The 18,570-nt window shown below is 63.4% G+C and overlaps 2 protein-coding genes across 7 annotated transcripts in view; one reads left to right on the plus strand and one right to left on the minus strand.

Annotated features, from left to right (window-relative positions):
* Positions 1-14,205, plus strand: part of SLC38A10 (solute carrier family 38 member 10) — a 46,381-nt gene extending 32,176 nt beyond the window's left edge. Inside the window, exons 11-17 of one of the 2 annotated variants that reach the window (XM_049635515.1) lie at positions 1,266-1,422; positions 6,633-6,800; positions 7,109-7,564; positions 8,206-8,322; positions 9,488-9,511; positions 11,566-11,727; positions 11,949-14,205. In XM_049635515.1, coding sequence (XP_049491472.1) covers positions 1,266-1,422; positions 6,633-6,800; positions 7,109-7,564; positions 8,206-8,322; positions 9,488-9,511; positions 11,566-11,727; positions 11,949-13,003 — 2,139 coding nt within the window. In that variant the 3' untranslated portion in view covers positions 13,004-14,205. Of the gene's footprint in view, positions 1-1,265; positions 1,423-6,632; positions 6,801-7,108; positions 7,565-8,205; positions 8,323-9,487; positions 9,512-11,565; positions 11,743-11,948 lie in introns of both variants that reach the window. The other variant, XM_049635516.1, reaches the window with a different exon arrangement.
* Positions 14,206-15,740: 1,535 nt separating this feature from the next.
* On the minus strand, positions 15,741-18,494 carry NDUFAF8 (NADH:ubiquinone oxidoreductase complex assembly factor 8). Of its 5 annotated transcripts, XR_007459034.1 has the most exons (5): positions 18,287-18,490; positions 18,065-18,175; positions 16,716-16,795; positions 16,531-16,587; positions 15,987-16,002 (listed from the first exon to the last, which is right to left on the minus strand). XR_007459034.1 is itself a non-coding variant. In XM_049635513.1 (4 exons), exons 1-4 carry the CDS (start codon positions 18,368-18,370, stop codon positions 15,973-15,975), a joined length of 255 nt encoding a protein of 84 aa, XP_049491470.1. In that variant the 5' UTR covers positions 18,371-18,494; the 3' UTR covers positions 15,741-15,972. The 5 variants fall into 5 exon arrangements, 4 of the variants coding, with proteins under 4 accessions (XP_049491470.1, XP_049491469.1, XP_049491467.1 ...); XM_049635513.1 differs by lacking the exon at positions 16,716-16,795 and having other exon boundaries at positions 15,741-16,002; positions 18,065-18,148; positions 18,287-18,494; XM_049635512.1 differs by lacking the exon at positions 16,531-16,587 and having other exon boundaries at positions 15,741-16,002; positions 18,287-18,481.
* Between the last annotated feature and the right edge of the window lie 76 nt (positions 18,495-18,570).

Raw genomic sequence — 18,570 nt, forward strand, 5'->3', positions numbered from 1 at the left:
GTGGGTGGGGGGTCGCTTCTGGGGGGCTCTGGGAATCCAAAGGCCCCCCCGAGCCACAGCCGACCTCGGAAGCATGGCCTGCACTTGGCCTGTGGGAGCGCCGAACCAGCAGGGTGTTTGGAGCAGCGGGGCAGGGGTGGACCTGTCCTGGAGGCTCTCCCGTCGCTCTCGCCCACCCTGGTGAGTGGGGCCTTTCCTTCTGGGACCGCCCCTTCTCCAGCCGTGTCGGACCCAGAAAGGCTCACTGGTTATTCTGAACGGATACATTTTAGAGTCGACGGACGTGCCCTTCAGAAAAAGGTATTGAGTCCTGGCTCAGAGTGCGTGCAGGTGAGTGGCAGGCTCTCCCTGGCTCCTGGGGCAGGTCGCCCCGCGGGCTCCTCCCCCGCGGACTCTGCAGGACCAGAGTTCCTGCTCCCCGGGGAGAGCCTGGTGGGCCGGGCGCAGGCAGGGCAGAAATAGCAGCATCCACTGCTGTGGCGGCACAAATACCGCAGCGTTGGTCCGACGTGTGCGCGTCTGAAAACAGCTGCAGGAGGAGACGGCCTCATAGAATGTGGGGTTTGTCGTACTGAATTACTGAGGGCAGCGTCTGTGATGAGCCGCGGCTCCTTCACGGGAGGGACGGGGTCGGGGACGAGGCCCCCCCCCCCCCCCCCCCGCCAGCAGCGCCCCCAGCCCCGCAACCTGGGCGGCCCCGATGGCACCCTCCTCTGAAGAGGTCGCGGAGCCGCCGCCTCCATGGCTTTCTCTCCGTCTGTGCCAGCGGCCCTGGGCTCGTCCAGCTCAGTGGGTGACGCTGGAGGCGGACGATCGCACCCGGGCTGTGCAGAGCCAGGCCCTCAGGGGCCTGGGCGCTCTGCAAGGTCGTTGGGTGAGGGGTGGGAGGCGCTGGCGCCCCCTTCGAGTCGGTGACGGGGCCTCACCTCTGCAGCCACAGGTGCACGGGTCTGGCTTGGGGGTCGGCTGTCTGCAGGCCGCCCTCAAGCTGCCCTCACGAGGCCCCCAGCCCGCCCTCCCCCCACCGCCAACATGGCTCAAGCCGGTTTCGCTGACGATTCGGTCGCGTTCACCAGTTAGGAACCACCGTCTCCCAGCGGCCGGCGTGAGTGGCCGGCAGGCTGGTGGGACCATGGCCCGTGTGCCCTGTGCTCCCCAGCCCCTCTTGCTGTGTGCTGTGCCCACTCGCCCCCTCCTCCCCTGCGCAGGACAGGGCCGCAGGAACTGCCTGACCCCTTTTGCTCTTGGGTCTTTGTCTCGTCCAGGTGGTGCTCTGGGTTGGCCTGGGCATCCTGGTGGTCAGCACACACACTACCCTGTCCGTGAGCGAGGAGGCCCCTGTGGACTTGGCCGAGGAAGCCCCGGCCGGCCGGCTGGAAGAGGCCGAGGGCATCATAAAGGCAGAGGCAGCCCGGCTCCCAGGTATGCAGCTCCCAGGGGCGCGGCTCCCAGGGGCGCACACGGCCCCGCAGCCTCCTCGGGGCACCCTGGCGGCATCACCTCAGGGTCGTGGTGTGCAGAAGGCGCTTTCCAGGTTGTCTCACCTGCCCCTGTCCTGTTGGGGTGGTAAGTGGGGCAGGGGGCCTCCAGGGCAGGGTACGGCCACCTGCTTGCCAGGGGACAGATGGCAGATGGTGGGCAGCAGACAGCAGGGTTGAGATCTCCTTGCCCACCATTCGGTGCGCCCACAGGTAAGCGGATGAGCGGGTGTTACCACATTTGCTTGCTCTGTTGTGAGTTTGTAGGGTTCGAGCCAGGTCTTGCCTGGGCAAAGTCAGCAATGCCCTTGGCTTTGTTTGATGTTCCGCATTGCTCTCGGCACCCCCGCCTCCTCCCCGACGTCGATGGGTGATGACCCACGCGGCCTGCTACATCTGCGGGCCGGCCTCGGAAGGCCCGCTGGGCTGTGGCTCTGTCACCCCACCTGTGGCCGTGCCCATGGGGTGCAGGGTGGTTTCTGAGCGTGACTTGCCAGGGTACAGAAGGGGGTCCATTGTGTCCGGAGTCGGTTGGAAGAGAAGAGGTTTCTTTGAGCCTGTGGTCCTTCCGGGCAAAGCTGGGAGGCGTGCGGGGAGGACCTCCTCCGTGCTGGGCCCTCACCCCCAGCGGTGGCCCTGCACGGCGTCAGGCTTGGGCACCGGCGGGCTGTGCTTCCGTGGTAGCGTTCACTCTGGGGGCTCCTGCTCTGGCGACAGTTGTATGCATCCGCGCTAGCAGTGTGCCTGTGCGTGTCTGACTCCCCTCCCCTGCAAAGAGACCCCCACTTGGATTGAGATTCGCCAGGCTGCCTGCCAGGCTTACCCCTCGGGAGGAGGCCCCCTAGGGGAGGCTGTTTGCTCGTGGGTTTCAGGTGTCTGTCGACGCCGATAGCTAAGGAGTGCCTGCCCTAGGTGGGAGCCCCGGTCTCCCCCCCTACCGTGACTGATAAAAGAGAAGGTCCCAAAGGGCTGGTGAGAGAATTGCCAGCAGTTGAAGGCACACGGCCCTTGGATGTGTTGCCGTGTCTGTCTCTGGCCTCGAGAGCCCCTGGCTGCGTCAGTGCAGCCCACAGACTCCCCTACGGGAGAACAGTCCGTCCCGGGGCTCAGAGGAGCCGGCTCTGCTCTCTTCTGCCTTCTTGGGGTGGCGAGGGCCGGCGGAAAGATCCCCCTTCTGGGATCCCTGCGGAGAGGACCCTGAGAATGGCAGCGTTTGCCAGAGAAACAAATCAGGGTGGTCAGAAGCTGCCTGAGCATCCTGCCCCGAGTCGCACGGGTTGGGCAGTTTGGGTGGAGAAAGTCCACTTGAAGAGGGAAGTGACGGCCCGCCAGGTCTCTCACCGCCAGGCATCTTGGGTGCTTTGGGGATGATCCTGGCAGAACTGGACTCGGGCACCGGTGTCCCCATCTCAGCCGGCTGTGGGTTTTCCAGCATCCGTCAGCACCCGGCTGCCTGTCCCCGTGGCCGCCGTAGTCCACGGCCTGTGTCAGCAGCTGCGTCCTGTCATGGAGGCGGGCTGTGGGCCCTTGGCTCACCTGGAGCCCGCCGAGGGCACATCTGGTTTCCATTTCTTCCACGAGGCTGTAACGAAACACATGGCCCCCCTTGGAACCACATGCCGTTTGTTTTTAGCGCGTTCTCCGTTTTTCTCGCCCCGGCCTCCCCCGTAATTGATGGGTTGCCTCGTTGAAGCAGAGCTGGGACCGCGGGGCCTGCCCCGTCCATGTGCACGCCCTGTCGGACTTCTGCCCGTCAGCCGGAGTGGGGTTTTATTGGTCTCTGTGATGTTGGAGAGGCCAGAATGGTGCCGGCTTTCCTTAGAGCCCCAGGCGGGCCCCGGGACAGATGATGGCGGTCCTGCCCTGCTGGGGACGCACGTAACCGGCACCCATGGCCGGGCACCCCTGGGGAGCAGAGCCCCGGACGCGCAGGTGTGGCAAACAGCGAGTGTGGAGGAACGAGGTTGCTGATTCCCGTGAGGCAATTATCTGTTAAAAAGGCTAATTAGGCCATTTATCTCCTCTATCTGATGGCACCCTAGAGGGTCTGGCTGGGCAGGTCGGGTTCTGTAACTTGTTTGGCTCCCTCCTCTGAATGCGCCACGTCCCCTCTCCTCTTTCCCCTCCCAGCGTTCCCTCCCCGCCCCGCATCCCCACTGTGCATGTGTCAGAGCCCCCATGGCCCACACTGTCCCCGCCAGCGCCCTGCGGGGGCACGGCTGGCTTCTGCTCTGTGGGGGAGGAACAAGAAGGGCCAGGACGGGCCCTGCGGGTGTTGGGCCGGAGCGCGGGCCACACGGTGGCCGTGCCTGTGGACTCAGGTGGCAGAGGGTGACCGCCGGCCCGAGTGGCAGCTCGCCACTGGGCCCCCTCGCCCCACACCCTCTCGCCCGAGGACTCGCCCTTGCACACAGGCGCGAAAGCGCGTGCACTCTGTGACAGATGCCAGTGCGTGTGAGGGGGACGTGGCTCCACACGCGTCCGCCTTCTCTCAGCCGGGGCAGCGGGGCCCCACCTCGGCTCTCCCGGGTCCCGGCCGCTGTGCTGCCCCCATGGTTTCTGCCCGCGGCGGGACACGGCAGTGTGCAGTGAGATAACTCCGCCAGCCCCGCTGTGCCGGGTTCAGGGGGGACCCGTGGGGCAGGGAGGGCACTGCCCCCGGTGTGCGGCCCTGAGCGACCTGGACCTGCCCTCGGAGTCCCCCCTCCAGCTGCTCTCCCGGGAGAACCGGGCCCATGGTGTTTCTTGCACCCTTGGGAAGGCGGGAGAAGGCCGTCATCGCGACGCGGTCAAGTCCAGGACAGTGCGGTTCAGACAGACGCGCTTGCTAAGCCGCTCACAGCAACGTCCAGGCAGGTGTTTCCAAGGAGCGCTGGAAACCGGTCACCAGAAAGTTCCCTAAAAGCGGGGCCCGGCTTCCTCAAGCACCGTCAGGCAGCTGCTCTTGCTTTATGACGTGGTCCTGGGGCCCTGTGCGTGTCCTGAATCGGGGTTCCCCTCCAGTTGACAGGGACCCTGTGTCTGTGGACTCGGGCGTGATTGGAAAGGTCCCGTTACTTTGGTGCTTGATGGTCTGAGGTGATTGCCTTCCATCCTGACCACTGAGTGCCTGGAGACAGGCCTGTGATGCCGGTGATCAGCAGCGTGTACCCCAACTCAGAACGGGGTTCTGGAGGGGAGAGCCAACAAGGAGGCACCCCCAGTCCCTGGTCCTCAAGTGCAGACTTCCTGGGGGCAGGGGGCAGGGCTGCTCTGGGGGCTGTGCCCCCCCAGACTGCGTCCCCAATTCCAAACACAGAGCCCAGGGCACAGTTCCGGGAGCTCCTGGCGTCCAGCTCACTGAGCCAGAATCACGGACTCGATGCCTATGCTGGACGCTGGAAAGGAAAGTCTGACGAGTAACCATCTGTCGGCCCGTCTTGGGGCGCTCCCAGCCCGCAGCACAGTCAGGAGGGTGCGCGGGTCCCTGCCACCAGGCGGCGCAGTTCTAAGTGTGGCACAAGGCCCCTGAGAACCAGCCCGTCCCCGCCCCGGGCAGCATGAGGTACAGACACGGGATTTTCCTGGGTCGTCAGTGGTCGCTGGTAACCAGGGGCCACAACCCTGAGGCTGAGTGACGGGGTCGCTGGAGAAGCCAAGGTGCCTCTCTGCTCACTGGGCCATTTCCTGTGTGTGCGGCCCCAGCAGACTGGTGAGCACGGGCTGCTTTTCAGTCACTGATTCCGAGGGTTGGTTTGCTGCGCCAGGAGGTGTGGCTGGCAAGCTGTGCCCTACGAAGAGCCCCGTTCTAGGTGAGGAAGGACTGGTTGTTGCTGTGGACAGTGATGCCGGGGGTCAGGCCAGCAGCTGGGGGCGGGGTGCCCACACAGGGCTCCCCTCGGCCCAGACCACGCCAGGCCCTCCCTGCTCTCATGGCGGACTCACCTCGTTCCCTGCTGAGACAGAATCACGCACAGGCCGCTCGGTCCCGTGCTAGCACGGCGGTTTTCTCTGCTTTCCCGTGTTTTTCCTTCCTCTCCTGGCCTTTTTTCTTAGCTCTGTAATCCACTGGTCAGACACCTTGATTTATTGGCGGTTCCTGTTGGAGCATGGGGCCCCGGGAAGGGGTTAATTGTGTGCCGGCGACCAGAACATTTTCACCTGCCCAGGCGACTTCACAAGCTTACTGTTATCAGCCACTTGGTTAAACTGTAGAGTTCGGAGTCTGCTTCCTGCCGGCTCGCCCCCACCACCTGGCAGGGCCCCAGTTCGGTGAGGGCGCTATCCCAAGTTGTCGTGTGAGCGTGCCTCCCCTGGCTGGCGCATTGGGTCGGCCTGGGTAATTTCCTTCGGGAGAGGCCGGGCCCCGTCTGAACAGGATTGCTGTGACCCCAGCCTCCCCGCCTCGCCTCCCCCCAACCCTGCTCAGGCCAGCGGCACTGCTGCCCGCAGAGGACGAGTTGGGGAGCAGAGGGTGACATGGCGGGTTTTTTGGGGTTTTTTGAAGTTTCTTTTCCCAGGGTGTTTAGTTTCTGCCACATCTGCCTAACGTTTTCAGCGGAGACCATTTCCTAAGAGGCTCCGTTTTGGCCCCGGTGTGTGGGCCCCATGGTTGCTGTGCAGGTGAGCTGTGGCTCAGGACGGCTGTGTGGGGACAGGCCGCGGCACTCAGGCCGGGCCGGGGTGCCTCTTCCCAGGCTCTGCTGCTTGCCCTCGTCTTCCTTGGACGCTAATTTTCACCGTCTGCAGTACGACGTTGACAGATGGCACATCGGCCTCCCTAAGCATCTCCCGTTTCCGTGCTGGCCTGCAGCAAGGGCTTGAGTTAGGGCAGGGTGGTGGTTCCGGAGAAAGGGGGACCCTGGGCCGATGCCGGTGAAGCGCGGGCTCGTGCTGCCATCTGGTGGTGACGGCCAGCGTTACGCAGAGTGTTGCTCTTCTGTACCCAGTTAGGTGTAAGTTGCATCTTGACCTATTTTTGTTATGAATACACGTGAAAAATGACGGCTTTCTGTGCTTAGCTGCTAACGGTGGAGCAGGAGGAAGATAACTGCCGAGGCTCTGCCATTCGGCCAGGAAATGTGATTACAATCTAGGGAAAACCGCCCAGTTCCCGTGCCGATTGGCGGTGTGGCCATGTGGAAACCCTGCTCAATCAGCTGCGCGTGCTTACAGGCCAGAACCCGATGGTGGACGTGGCCGAGGACGGCCGAGACAAGCCGAAGCTGCCGAATAACAAAGAGGAGACGGAGCAGGCCCAGATTAAGGGCCCTGTGAACGTGCCCCAGAGGGAAGATGCCAAGAACAAACAGGAGGAGGTGCAGCTGGACCGCCCCGGCCAAGGTGGGGTGCGCGCCGGCAGGGCGGGGGAGGGGCCTGCCTCCGTTCTGGTCCTTTCGGCCTCCTTCCTTCTTTGATCCAGGTGGCTGTTCCTCCCCCGGCCGCAGCAGCCGGGCCCCTTTTGTAGTTTTCCAGGAGGAGTATCAGCGCTTGGACAAAAGTCCGATCCGTAAAAGGTGGCGCTTGCCAGCCCGTGTGCCACCGTCGGGCACTAGAACTCACTCCCCACCCCCACCCCTACCCCCACCCCCACCCCCAGGATGGAGACCACCCTCCCCCGCCTGCTCCTCGACACACCCGTTTCCTTCCAGGCGCTGTGCTCCCGATGGGCGAGGCCCACCGCCACGAGCCCCCCGTCCCTCATGACAAGGTGGTGGTGGACGAGGGGGAGGACCAAGAAGAAGCAGAGGAGAAGGAGCGTCCGTCCAAGCACCTGGATGAAAAGGCTGTGGGCGGCAAGGCTCAGATGGCACCACCTCTGCCAGATTCAGAAAGAGAGAGACCCAGACAGGACCAGGGCTTGGAGGCAGCAGGTGGTCTCCCCAGAGAGCCCCAGAAGGTTCCAGAAGAAAATGGCCAGCCAGCCGTCGAGCCTGTGAAGGAGGACCGGGGGCCAGGAGACAGGGGTCTGCATCCGGGGCCCCAGGCCGAGCTCCCCGAGGGGCAGGACGCCCCGGCGGCGGGCGCAGGGGAGCGAGCAGGCGGGATCCCGCTGCCAGGCCGGGCTGCAGGGGCGGCGGGCGAGCTGGCGGAGAAGAGTCAGCCCGGTGGGTGTCAGTGGGCTTGTCTCGGCAGACTCCTCTCCCTCGAGAGGCTCCCGTGCCGTGGGCCCCGCTGGGGGGGAGGGGGGCTGGGGCGGGGCCGTGGGGATTGATTGTCGTCACCGTAGTCCCTACTCTCTTGCTCGGCTCCCGAGACCGGCATGTCAGTAAGTGAGCGTAGCGGCCCCTTCAGCAGCTGTTGGGGAACCTGGGAGTCTGGTGGCTTGACAGCTACCGTGGTATCTGTCACACAGTTGTCTGCCGGACCACTAAATGTCAGGTGCCGCGCTGTGCCTGTGTGTGTGGGCGCACACGGGGGACGGGCGGGGAGTGCTTGACAGGTACCGCGTTGTTAAGTGCCGTCTGAGTGCTGGCCGGGACGGTTCTCGCATGTTAATTGGTGAAGGTGGTTAACGCTGGCTCCCTGCCACGAGCCCGTGAGCCTGTTAAATATGTTTTTATGACTTCCCCGGTAATCGTCAGGTTGGGTATGAGCCTGCTGACAGAGGGGCCACGTGGAGGGGGGTTTTAGGAAGCAGCTCCCCTCCTTGTCCCTCCTCTGCCGCCCTCTGCCCCCACCCCCTCCCCACCCGCCTGCCGCTTCCTTCTGAACTCTTTGCAAACCTCCAGAATCTTCGTGTGTGCAGGTGGGAAGGTTCCCCTCCCGGTGAAGCTGGCCCCCGAGCCTGGGCCGCAGGCAGAGCTGCGAGAACAGAGGAACGCGGAGGGCCAGGGCGGAGGCCACGCCGGCAGCAAACTGGAGGGTAAGGCCTTCGCTTTCTTGCCGCATCCTCCCCGGGGCCCCGCGACGTCTGCCCCTCCCTGCCAGACCCACGGCGATGACGGAGAAGGAGCCCCCGCCGCAGGTGCCTGTCCTCCTGGGGGGTCCTTTCGAGGCGTCCCCAGCCCATCCCCCACCTCGGTACCTCCTGGTGTCCCCCTGAGGAGAGACTCGAACTACCCCCTCCCACCAGCAGCTTTCTCTCGGGCCCCTCCCTAGGCACGGTTTTTACGTCTCTTTCTCCCCTTAAGAGAACATCTGTCGCCCTGTCACACGGTTCTCCGTTCCCATTTGTAGCTCCTTGAAAGCAGCTACGCGCGTGTAGCGATGAGCGCCGCCAGGCGTAGGCGAGTTTGAGCGCCCAGACGCGGCTCATTTTCAGGATGTGTCTTCCCCATGACCCAGTTGGGCAGGGGGCTGTTGTTGCCCTTAGCTCGGGGGGAGATCTGTGCCACCTGCAGTGAAGACTGGCACCTGTCCCAAAACAAGAGTCTGTCGTGCTTTCCTCCAGCGGGTCATCTCCCTTTCGACCTTCGAGCCTCTTTGGGGGCGACCCCCTCCTAGCGGCCCCTCCCCGTTGGACACTGCCTCTGTAGCGTGGGTGGGGGCAGCCTTCCCGGCTCGTAATCTCCTGGTGACCGGGGACCCTCTGTGCATGTGCTCGCCCGGTGAGAACCCAGCCCTGGCCTCACCGACTTTGTCTGAGGCGTGGCCCCCGTGAGCCCTGCGAGGACGTTTCTCCCTGTGCTCCCGGGGTCTGCGTGGGGATCTCGCTGGAGCAGCACTGGGGGCAGCTCCTGGTACGCATGCATGCCTCGCCTCCCCCCCCCCCCCCCCACCCCCCGCTGCTTCCCCGCGGGTCTTGTGGGGTCAGCCAGCTCCAAGCGCTGAGCCTGGGAACGTCTGCTGAACCTCTGAACAGCCAGATGCCCGAACCAAGAGGCCCTGGAGTTCGGGGGGTGCTTTAGGAATTTCACACGTGTTGCTTTGTCTTTGGTTTTAGTCTCCCTGTGTTTGTTGATTCCGGTCCTTATAATCTATTGCCTAAACCTGTTTGATGCTTTTGATTTGTTTTTCTTTCTGAAAAGAGAATTTTCACAGTTTCCTATTCTGCCTTTCTTCCGTACGCCTCTCAATGGGATGAACAGCTGAAATCAAAAAGATAGTAGCAGGTACGAATCCAGAGGAGCGCGTCCTGATAGAAAGCCTGCTTGCGGAGGGGACAGAGATGCCACAGGCAGGCCGCCCGTGACAGCCAGACCCCGGGGGCCACACACGTAGCCTGTCCCCCGGGCTCGGCCCCAGCCCCGTAGCTGGGGTCCCCCTGGCGCCCCGACTCACGGCTTGTCACAAGCGGCCCGGCCCTGGAGGGCAGCGGGTGCTGTCTGTAAGTGCCATTGGCTTCCGGCGTCCCCTGAGGACGGGGCCCATGTGCGACTCCTGCCGCGTGCGTGGCCCCGCGTGAATCTGCGTGTGTGTTGCATTGCGTCCGCGAGGCCGGTGCCCGTGGTCCCGGGGGCCGGGCTCTGCCTGTGGGCACGGCCCGCCACCACTCCGGTTCACATCTGCCCCGTGTGTCGCTTCCGGCTGGACGTGACACGGTGTCACCTCACTCCTCTTCCAGCATCCGTCCGGTTCCCCAAGGGGCCGCGCAGGATGGGGCCTGCCTCCTCCAGCACTGCGGACGGGCGGTTTGGGCAGCACGTGGGGCTGTCCTTGTACCATTGACCGTGATGTGGCCATGAGCCACAGGTACCCAGGGCGACAGCGAGGCCCACGGCTTAGGTGGCTGGTCTAGAGCCCCGTGGAGATGGCGCGGGGTACTTCCTTCACGCAAATGGGGCGCGTGGAGCCCCGCGTCGGTCTATGGAATGTGGCTCGGGCAGGCGTCTTCATGACCTTAGGGTGTCCGGATGGGCGCCTGGGGAGCGGGGGCTGCTGAAGGGCCCTGTCCTCTGCCTGGCCCTGCCTTCTGTGTCACCTGGTCCTCCTGTCCTCCCTGAGGGTCTGGCTCAGCATACTCCTCATTGGCCTCTGGGGGAAGGCCACCGCGGCCCCCGGGAGGAGGCCAACCCCGTGCTATTGTAGCACGTCACAGGTCACCATCGGGGAGGACGGGCCAGCACTTCTGCGCGTGCCCGGCCGTGGGGCCCGGTCGGGATGTTTGCGTGACCACTCACGGAACGTTTTTCTCCGTTCCGAACTTTCCCCCCGACCGGCCCTAACTGCTCACATCATCTTCCACGGCTTCCTCAGTAGAGACACACGTGTTGTAGAAGTTGCATAAGCTGTGGCTGCTCGCTGCGAAAAGCTGACCCAGCGCCAAAGCATCTGTAGCGGACACGAGCTCCCGTGTGCCCGCCGGTGGCTGCCGGGCGTTCGGACTCCAGGCCTCTTCCTGGGCCCTTGTTCTGCGTCGGTGGTACAAAGAGAGCACGGCGGGCCCTCTTACACGCACCTGCTGCTCTGGCCTCCTCCCATTCCAGCCTGGCACTCCTCTAGGGCCGGCCTGCAGCCCGTCTCCCGAGCGGCAGGCAGGGGCAGCGTCGGGACCCTGTGCGCCAGCAGCCGGCCTCTGGTCCGTCAGGTCGCGGGTCTGGTCCCTGCTGGAAAGGAAGGCAATTGTTTGCCTTTTTTTTTTTTTTTTTTTTAATCTTTATTTTTGAGAGACAGACACAGCGCACAAGCGGGGGAGGGGCAGGGAGAGAGGGAGACACAGAGTCTGACGCAGGCTCCAGGCTCTGAGCTGTCAGCACAGAGCCCGATGCAGGGTTTGAACCCACAAACCATGAGATCATGACCGGAGCTGATGTCGGACACTTAACTGAGCGCCCCCAGGAGCCCCAAATTCTGTTTGTTTCTGAAGTTCTCAACTTGACAGACGCTTTCTTAGAGAATTGGTATTGTTTTCGTAGAACAGTCTGCAGTTTAAATCACCCAGCCCAGAAGGCCACCATCACTGCCATCGTGGCCCAGAACCTTCTCTGGGGCTTTTCTCAGCCTTTATTCCCAGCAAGTGACAATCAAAGCAGCTGGGACCCCGCCGGGCGTGGCTAAACCACAGGCCCACATGAGCCGGCGCCGGGGGGGGGGGGGGGGGGGGGGCCCCCCCCCCCCCCCCCCCCCGCAGGCGCCCCGGTGGTGTGGCCGCACATCTCGCACTCCCCTCCGGCCGGCACAGCCCCCGTGCGGCGGGGCCGGCTCTCACCGCGCGTTCTCCCAACAGAAGCTGGCCGGGCGGAGATGCTGGACCACGCCGTCCTGCTGCAGGTGATCAAGGAGCAGCAGGTGCAGCAGAAGCGGCTGCTGGACCAGCAGGAGAAGCTGCTGGCGGTGATCGAGGAGCAGCACAAGGAGATCCACCAGCAGAGGCAGGACGGCGAGGAGGGCAAGTCGGGGCCGGGTCGGGAAGGGGGTGGTCCCCGGACGCAGGATGCCGGCAGCGTCTCCCCGTGTCCCCGTGTGGCTGGGTGCGTGGCTCCAGGGCCTAGAGTCCCCCTGGGCGCTTGTGTTTCTTAACACGGCTCCGCTGGCCAGTTCTCCTTTCCAGTCCCTTCGTCAGCAGCTTCTCACTTCTGTAGCCAAACCGGTGGCCTCCTTCATTTGCAGCTGAAGTGCTGCCCGAGCCTGGAGTGGCCGCGCCCAGGGGGAAGGAGCTAGAGGCCCCCGGCGAGGAGACCGTGGAGCACCCCCCCCAACAGCCTTTGGAAGCCGCGCTCGGAGCTCCGGGGCGACCCCCCGCTCCGCCCCAGGGGCACGGCCAGCGCTCCGCGGAGGAGCCCGTGGGGGCCGCGGGCAGAGCTCCGGCCGGTCCTCCTGGCGCGGCCGACGCGGAGCCCCGGGCTGCCCCGGCTGAGCCGAGGGAGGGCCGGCCGGGCGTCGTGCCTGAGGCAGCGGGCGCCGGCATGCGGGAGCGGGTGCCCGTGCCGGGCCCTGCTGAGGCACCCAGGACCCCAGAGAAGCTCGTCGCCGGCGAGTTCCCGGAGCAGGGTCAGGACGTTTTTGGCGGAGGCTCCCGCGAAAGGAGGAAATCCAGAAAAGAGGTGGCAGCCACTGGTGCCGGGGTTCGGAAGGAGGCAGATGCGCTGGAGGCGAGGGAGATAAGGGACCCGCGTGTGAAGTCGCAGCCAGTCATCCGAGACCAGGGGCCTGCAGGCCTGGCCAGCAAGCCCGGAGGAGCGGCCCCCCGGGCCCAGGCCGAGACCCGGCAGCTGGGGCACCGGGCTGTTTCCGCACTGGGTCAGGCTGGGCAGCAGGGCGGTCACCTGGAGGCCAGAAAGGAGGCCCCTGGCGGGGACCGTGTGCCTGCTCAGGGGGAGGACGCTGCCGTCCAAGAACCTGAGCAGAGGCCAGACCCAGATCTTGGGCCCAAACCAGCCATCCCCGGGGCCCAGAAGCCAGACTACGCCAAACCCAACCGAGACCTGAAAGTCCAGGCCGGTTCTGACCTTCGGAGGAGACGGCGGGATGTGGCTCCTGGGGCAGGGGGAGCCCCAGCCCCGAAGGACAGGGTCATCATCAGCTTCAACCCTCTCCCGGATGTGCAGGTCAACGATCTCCGGAGTGCCCTAGAGACCCAGCTCCGCCAGGCTGCAGGGGGTGCTTTGCGGGTGGTCCATGGTCGCCAGATTAAGCAGCTGGCTGAGGCCCTGGAGGATCCCTGAGTACCCCTGATGGCCACCGTCCTCCTGGCTGGTGTCACCCAGCCACACCGGGACCACGTGGGCGCGGAGTTCCAGAGTTCACACCCTGGGTGGGAGTCTGAAAGACCTCTCCCTGTGGCCTCGTTTCCAGACAGCTTGTGCCTGTGCTATCCCGCCTCTTGTCCAAGTGACTGAGCTCGCTGCGGCCTCGAGGAGAAACAGCCACTCGCCAAGACTCCGACGATGCAGCGTCCGGTTGGGGCCTCGAGAGAGGCTGGCCGGGGACCACAGCCCCGACAGGGGCTCGGGGAGAGCGAGAGCCCCCCGTCTGCCCGACTCCCAGTTGCTCTAACTGTTCGTTGCTCACGCGATGTTCTGAGTGTTGTGGAAAACCCTAATACACACTGCCACCACCTGGCTGCTCAGTGGACGCTGCTTCGTGTCTGTGGGGCACTGGGCATGGGGCTGGGCTGCCCACGGGGTCAGAGGGCTTCCCCGGGCACACACTCGCCCCTGCCCCTTCGAGCTCTGCTCTGCGTGCTCCAGTCCCTGCGTTTCCCAAACCAGAAAGTGGTTTTAAACGTAACCAACGGCGCGATGTCTGGTTAGCGGGGCTGGCGTCGAGGAGCCCCTGTGGCCAGCATAGAGCTGCAACAGGCGGCCGGAGAACCCCTGTTGACCAAACCTCACGGGTGACACGGAAACTGGACCCCACGCAGCCCCGGAAAGACCCTGTGAGCAGGCGGGGTGGTGTCTGGGGGAGACTTTCAGGGAACAGAAGCCCAAGGCTGCCCCCGGCTTTTCGGAGGCTGGTCGGGGGGCAGGTGTGACTGGCACGTGCGGTGGGTTGCCCGCCTTCAAGCTCAGGCCTGTGCCAGCTCCGTTCCACGTGTATGCCCCACACCCCTTCCAAGGGCAGGGGCCCTGGGTGCAGCTGCTCCCTGACAGCTGGCCAGGGGTGCCTGGGCGGTGGAAGGACCACAGCTGCCCAGGCAGCTCCAGCCGTCGCTTCATCTGTCCTCCCCCGCACCTTCGAAATCGTGTAGTTTTTTCTGTCCTTGGACGGCTTGAGGACCAGAAATTAGTAATAAAAGGAGGGGAGGAAGAGGAGCACTGCTTCTTCAGAGGAAAGCCCCTGGTGAGCCTTGGGTGAGGAGGGGTCTTGGGTGTTTCCTATCCTTTTTTAAGTAAAAATTCCAAACAAACCACGCTCAGTGGGAAGACACCTTTTGGATGTTTCCCTAGGATCCGAACTCCGTTAAGTTTTTAGAGTGGGATTTTATTTCCAAACGTATTCACCCAGGTACGTTCTAGACCCGAGTTTCGCGTCTTCCTGGAGGTCCTGCCATCCTGCAACTTCCTTCCAGGGCAGGGGCAGGGTCGTGCTGCCCTTGGATACTCTGGTCCTGGTCCCACCCACACTCTCCCTGCCTCCTGGCTCTCACCTCCACCTCCTCCCCTGTCCACAGCCCTCGGGGAAGAACCTGGGACCTCTGGGTGGGGCCGCCTTGCCAGAACTGCAGAGAGCTGGGGTGGGGGGTGGGGACTGATCGCTGGTGCCAAGCAGGTGCGACGGGCAGTCTGGCTGAAGCAGCAAGCACAGCCGTCCGCGGGCGCCCCTCCTCGTGGGTAGCTGCCCTGAGCGAGTGGGGAAGGATCCTGCCTTCAAGGTTCCCATCTGAGGGCAGGGCCACCCGAGGGCTACCACCAGTGACCGGTACAGAGGCATACGAGGAATTGGGTGTGATGACAGCCGTATCCAGATGCCAGTTTCGTTGAATTTCCTTCCATAAACACAGTCTTAAAGATGGGGCGAATTTAGCGAAGCCAGAAAGCAAACACAAAGGCCAAGGAACTTGGAAGGGATCTTGGTGTGTGGCCCAAAGGGGAGGGACACATGGGAAGCACGAGACAGAATTGGGAGGCATGGGGGCAGGAGGGCACCTGGCAGGACGGTTCTGGAAGGGCCTGAGCCAGTGGCCAGTGGCCACCCACACACTCCGCACGAGAGGCTGTCAGGACCTGGGACAGCGTGCAAGGGTCTAGAGCAACCCTCAAGGCTCCATGAGGAGCATTGTGATGGTGGTGGGGGTTGTGGTAAGGATCACTCGGCTCCCAGGCCCGCCCCTTCCCCCTCAGGCCCCTGGGGTGTGTGTGGGGTCAGCAGAGCATAGTCACCTGCCCCTCTCCCCCTCCCCCCCACCCCATCAGCATGTGGATGCTGGGGACTCTTGAGAGGCCAGGGGCTGGGTGGAGCCCAGGGGTAGCACAGCCGCCACACCCCTGGGAGGGGCTCTTGGAGCACAATCCCCAAGCGTCCAGCAGGTGGCACTCAGGACCCGTGGGATCCTCAGCCACAGGCACTGGGGGTCCTACTGGCTGTGTGTGCTGCACGTAAGCACTGCAGGGTGGGGTCAAGAGGGCTTGGGCTCTGACCCCAGAGGAGGCCGCAGAAGGGCAGACGCCCCACATGCTGTCACTGCTGCTGGGTTCCTAGGCCAGACCCTCTCTGGGCTGGCTGGTGCCTCACCCTCCCAGCCTCTAGAAGGGCAGCCCCTCCTTTTTTGCCTCTAAGTCCAGAAAAAGCACCTGAGTTTCCTTCCCTACGCCTGAATCTTTTCCTCACGGCGTTGATGTCCTTTGGTACATCCTGTAAACCGGTAACTACATTTGGGGGCTCTGTTAGATTCCAATAACGTGTTTGGGGTGCAAATTCTTTGACAAGTGTACTCCCAGGGCCCACGCACACTCTGGGTACAAAAGAACAGAGACCCGGCGTGGTCTGCCACAGTCTGTATTGTTGCTTTGTCGTTTCTTACTCTAACCAGAAACCTTACATACACGAGGCAAGAAAACCAGATCCCCCATCTGCCCACGTCTTGCCCTGATGAGCGTGCAGTCCTTTTAGTTCTAAAAGCTTTAGATGTCTCAGGCGTCTGTCCCTCAAGGCTGTGGGCAGCAAACACAAATGTAGTGCAGGCTTGTCCATCCTAAAGGCCTCCCCTTGGGGTCGTCTTGGCCTGGAAGAGAAAAGATTTGGTTTGAATGGGCTTGTTAGATGTGACCGCAAAGGGCAGAATCCCCCCACCCCACCCCCAATGCCATCTCCTAGCGAACACTTTGTGGGAGAGCCTGGTTGTGGATGCGTGGCAGAGGGCCCAGCTGCTCGGAGCTGCCACGGGCCAAGGGGCTCAATCTGCTGGTGACAGCGTGCTCCCAAAGCCAAGCCCACCCTGGACCAGGTGCTGTGCAGACCTTCCCCCCCCTCCAGCACACCACTTGGTCCTTGAAAGGCAGCGGGAACTTCTTACAGAAAACGCTGAGGCAGAGCTGCTGAAACACTGGCCCAGGGACAGGGCTCCCTGGGACGAAGCTGGTCTGGAGCCCAACGCCCCTTTGGCCTCCTGCAGCCCCGCACAAGTGCCGGGGATGAGAGCAGGATGGGCGGAAACGCACTCAGCAGCCCGCTGCCTCATGGTGAGAGACACTCGAGCACCCTAGTCCCAAACTCCCAAGTGCCTGGGGCCCAGGGTCTGCAGGTAAGTCACCTTCCGTGAAGAATGGCACATTAAAATAGCAGAGGGCTCCTGAGGGCAGCACGCACACTGTGGGGACATCTCAAGTGACCAGGGTAGAAAAGCAAAAAAAAAAAAACAGTCACAGGTGATCAGATGCCTGCAACAGACAACTCCTAACCACAAAAGGCGGGACAGAAAATCTGTGCATAACTAACACGTTTGATCTTCATCTTGCACTTAAATTCTTCCAACCAGTAATCACACAGCGAAGCTTCATCTTGTCCCCTGGGGAGGCCTGTCAAACAAGGAAGCTGCTGAGAAGCAGGAAGCAAGTCCAAGGAACAGGTGCAACCTTGGATGAACAGCCCACATCAGATCTGAGGCTGCTGACAAGGGCAGGATGAGGCCAAAGGCTCTCGGCCAAGATAATCGCAAAGAGAGGTCCAAGGAGACCTGAGCCCTCTGGGAACATACGTGAACTCTCTCCTTGGAGAAGCGGCTAAGCCACAGCTAGCCACTCTGCTCAAGACGGTCCCAGAACATCAGGAAACAGCCTTGGGTCCCGTGAATCCTGCCGAGCTCACCCAACTGCACCAGCAGCTCCGGAGGACAGAGCTGATGGCTGGCATCATGGCCCAACCCAGCCCCACCCAATGGAGGCACCTTGGGTGGTGATGCCTTGGGCACCAGCCCAGGACCCTCATCGCAGACAGCCCTCTCCTCATGCTGTCGAACTCCCCATGGAGGTTCTCTGGGCACGGCTACGTCCTCCAACCCCACTTATTCCATGTTTTTTACGAAAATGTGTAAATACAACACTAGTTTTTCATTTTTGTAAAGCGCTGGTGATATTCACGAGACTCTTGCTGCCTCAACACTTGACCAAACAGGGAACAGAAAAAAATGCCTCAGAAAGAGAAGGGACTCGCTGTTGAGTGGTTACAGTCGAGAACCAAAAACACCCCGCAAACTGTTCCCAGCAGGGCCCACTTCCCAGCCAGTGAAGAACAGCCAGTGCAGCTAGGCTAAGGACTTACCAGCCTCTGGAAGCCTGTTCTGACAAACCCAGGACAGTGGCCTATAGATTTCCTTCCACCCTCTGCAAAATGGGGTTGCTGTCTGGGGGAAGTCGGGGGTGCCTCTCAGTGTGTGCTGGGTGGCCCTATGGTTATAACTGCACGCGCGGTCCTATACACCAAGGAAGCTAAGACAGCGGGTGCCCATTGGACTACTGGGCTGCGGTTCGTTTGGGCATTAGGCTCCAGCGACAGCAGCAGTCACAGAGAGTTTTCGCATACATGCCACCACCGCCACCAGCATCTTCACGACGAGGCTGGTGTTCCCCTCGCTCGACAGACGAGGGCACACAAGCTCCGCGGCGGCGGGATCCGGCGGGCAGGAGGTACGGCCTGGCACCGAACACGCGGGGCGGTGCGGGGGCGGGGAGGGGGGGCGGCCGACCAGCGGTCCACCGCTGGGACGCAGGGGTCCCCGCCGCCCGGTGCCCCTCCCCAAGGCGGGGCTGGGGTTGGCAAGGGAAGAGGCCGGGGCGGCGCCCACCTACCGCGGCGGCGAAGCAGCTCCGCAGGGCCTCGAACTCCTGCACACAGAGGTCCTTCGTCAGGCGGCCGCCCGGGGCCGTGGACGCCTGCACACACCTGCCATAAGCCGCGGCCTGGGGGCGGACGGGGACGGGCGAGGGTCGCGGAGGGCGCCCCCCCCCCCCCCCGCCGGTCACCCAAGGCAGATTCCGCCCCCGCCCCCTCCCCGCCCGACACCTTCTCACCTCGGCCCTACAGGCCGCAAGGCGCTCGGGGAAGGCGCGGAGGCGGCCTCGCACGCGTCCCCACACCGCTCCGTTCCCCGACATGAGCGGCTCCTCCTGGCACCCATGGGCGCCGCCATCTTAGGCCCGTCCTTTTCCGGCGCCCAGCTTCTCGATAGGCGCGCCTTCCGCCCATCGCCTTCCCTGCGCTTTCTGTTTGGCTAGGCTTCGGCTCCAGCCCCTGCTTCGCTTCCGGAACGGCGCCGGGCCTCTCCGAGCCCTGCAAGTGGCTCGTGAATTTGTCT

This window comes from Panthera uncia, chromosome E1 (genome assembly GCF_023721935.1).
Source record: "Panthera uncia isolate 11264 chromosome E1, Puncia_PCG_1.0, whole genome shotgun sequence".
In the NCBI taxonomy this organism is placed as follows: Eukaryota; Metazoa; Chordata; class Mammalia; order Carnivora; family Felidae; genus Panthera; species Panthera uncia.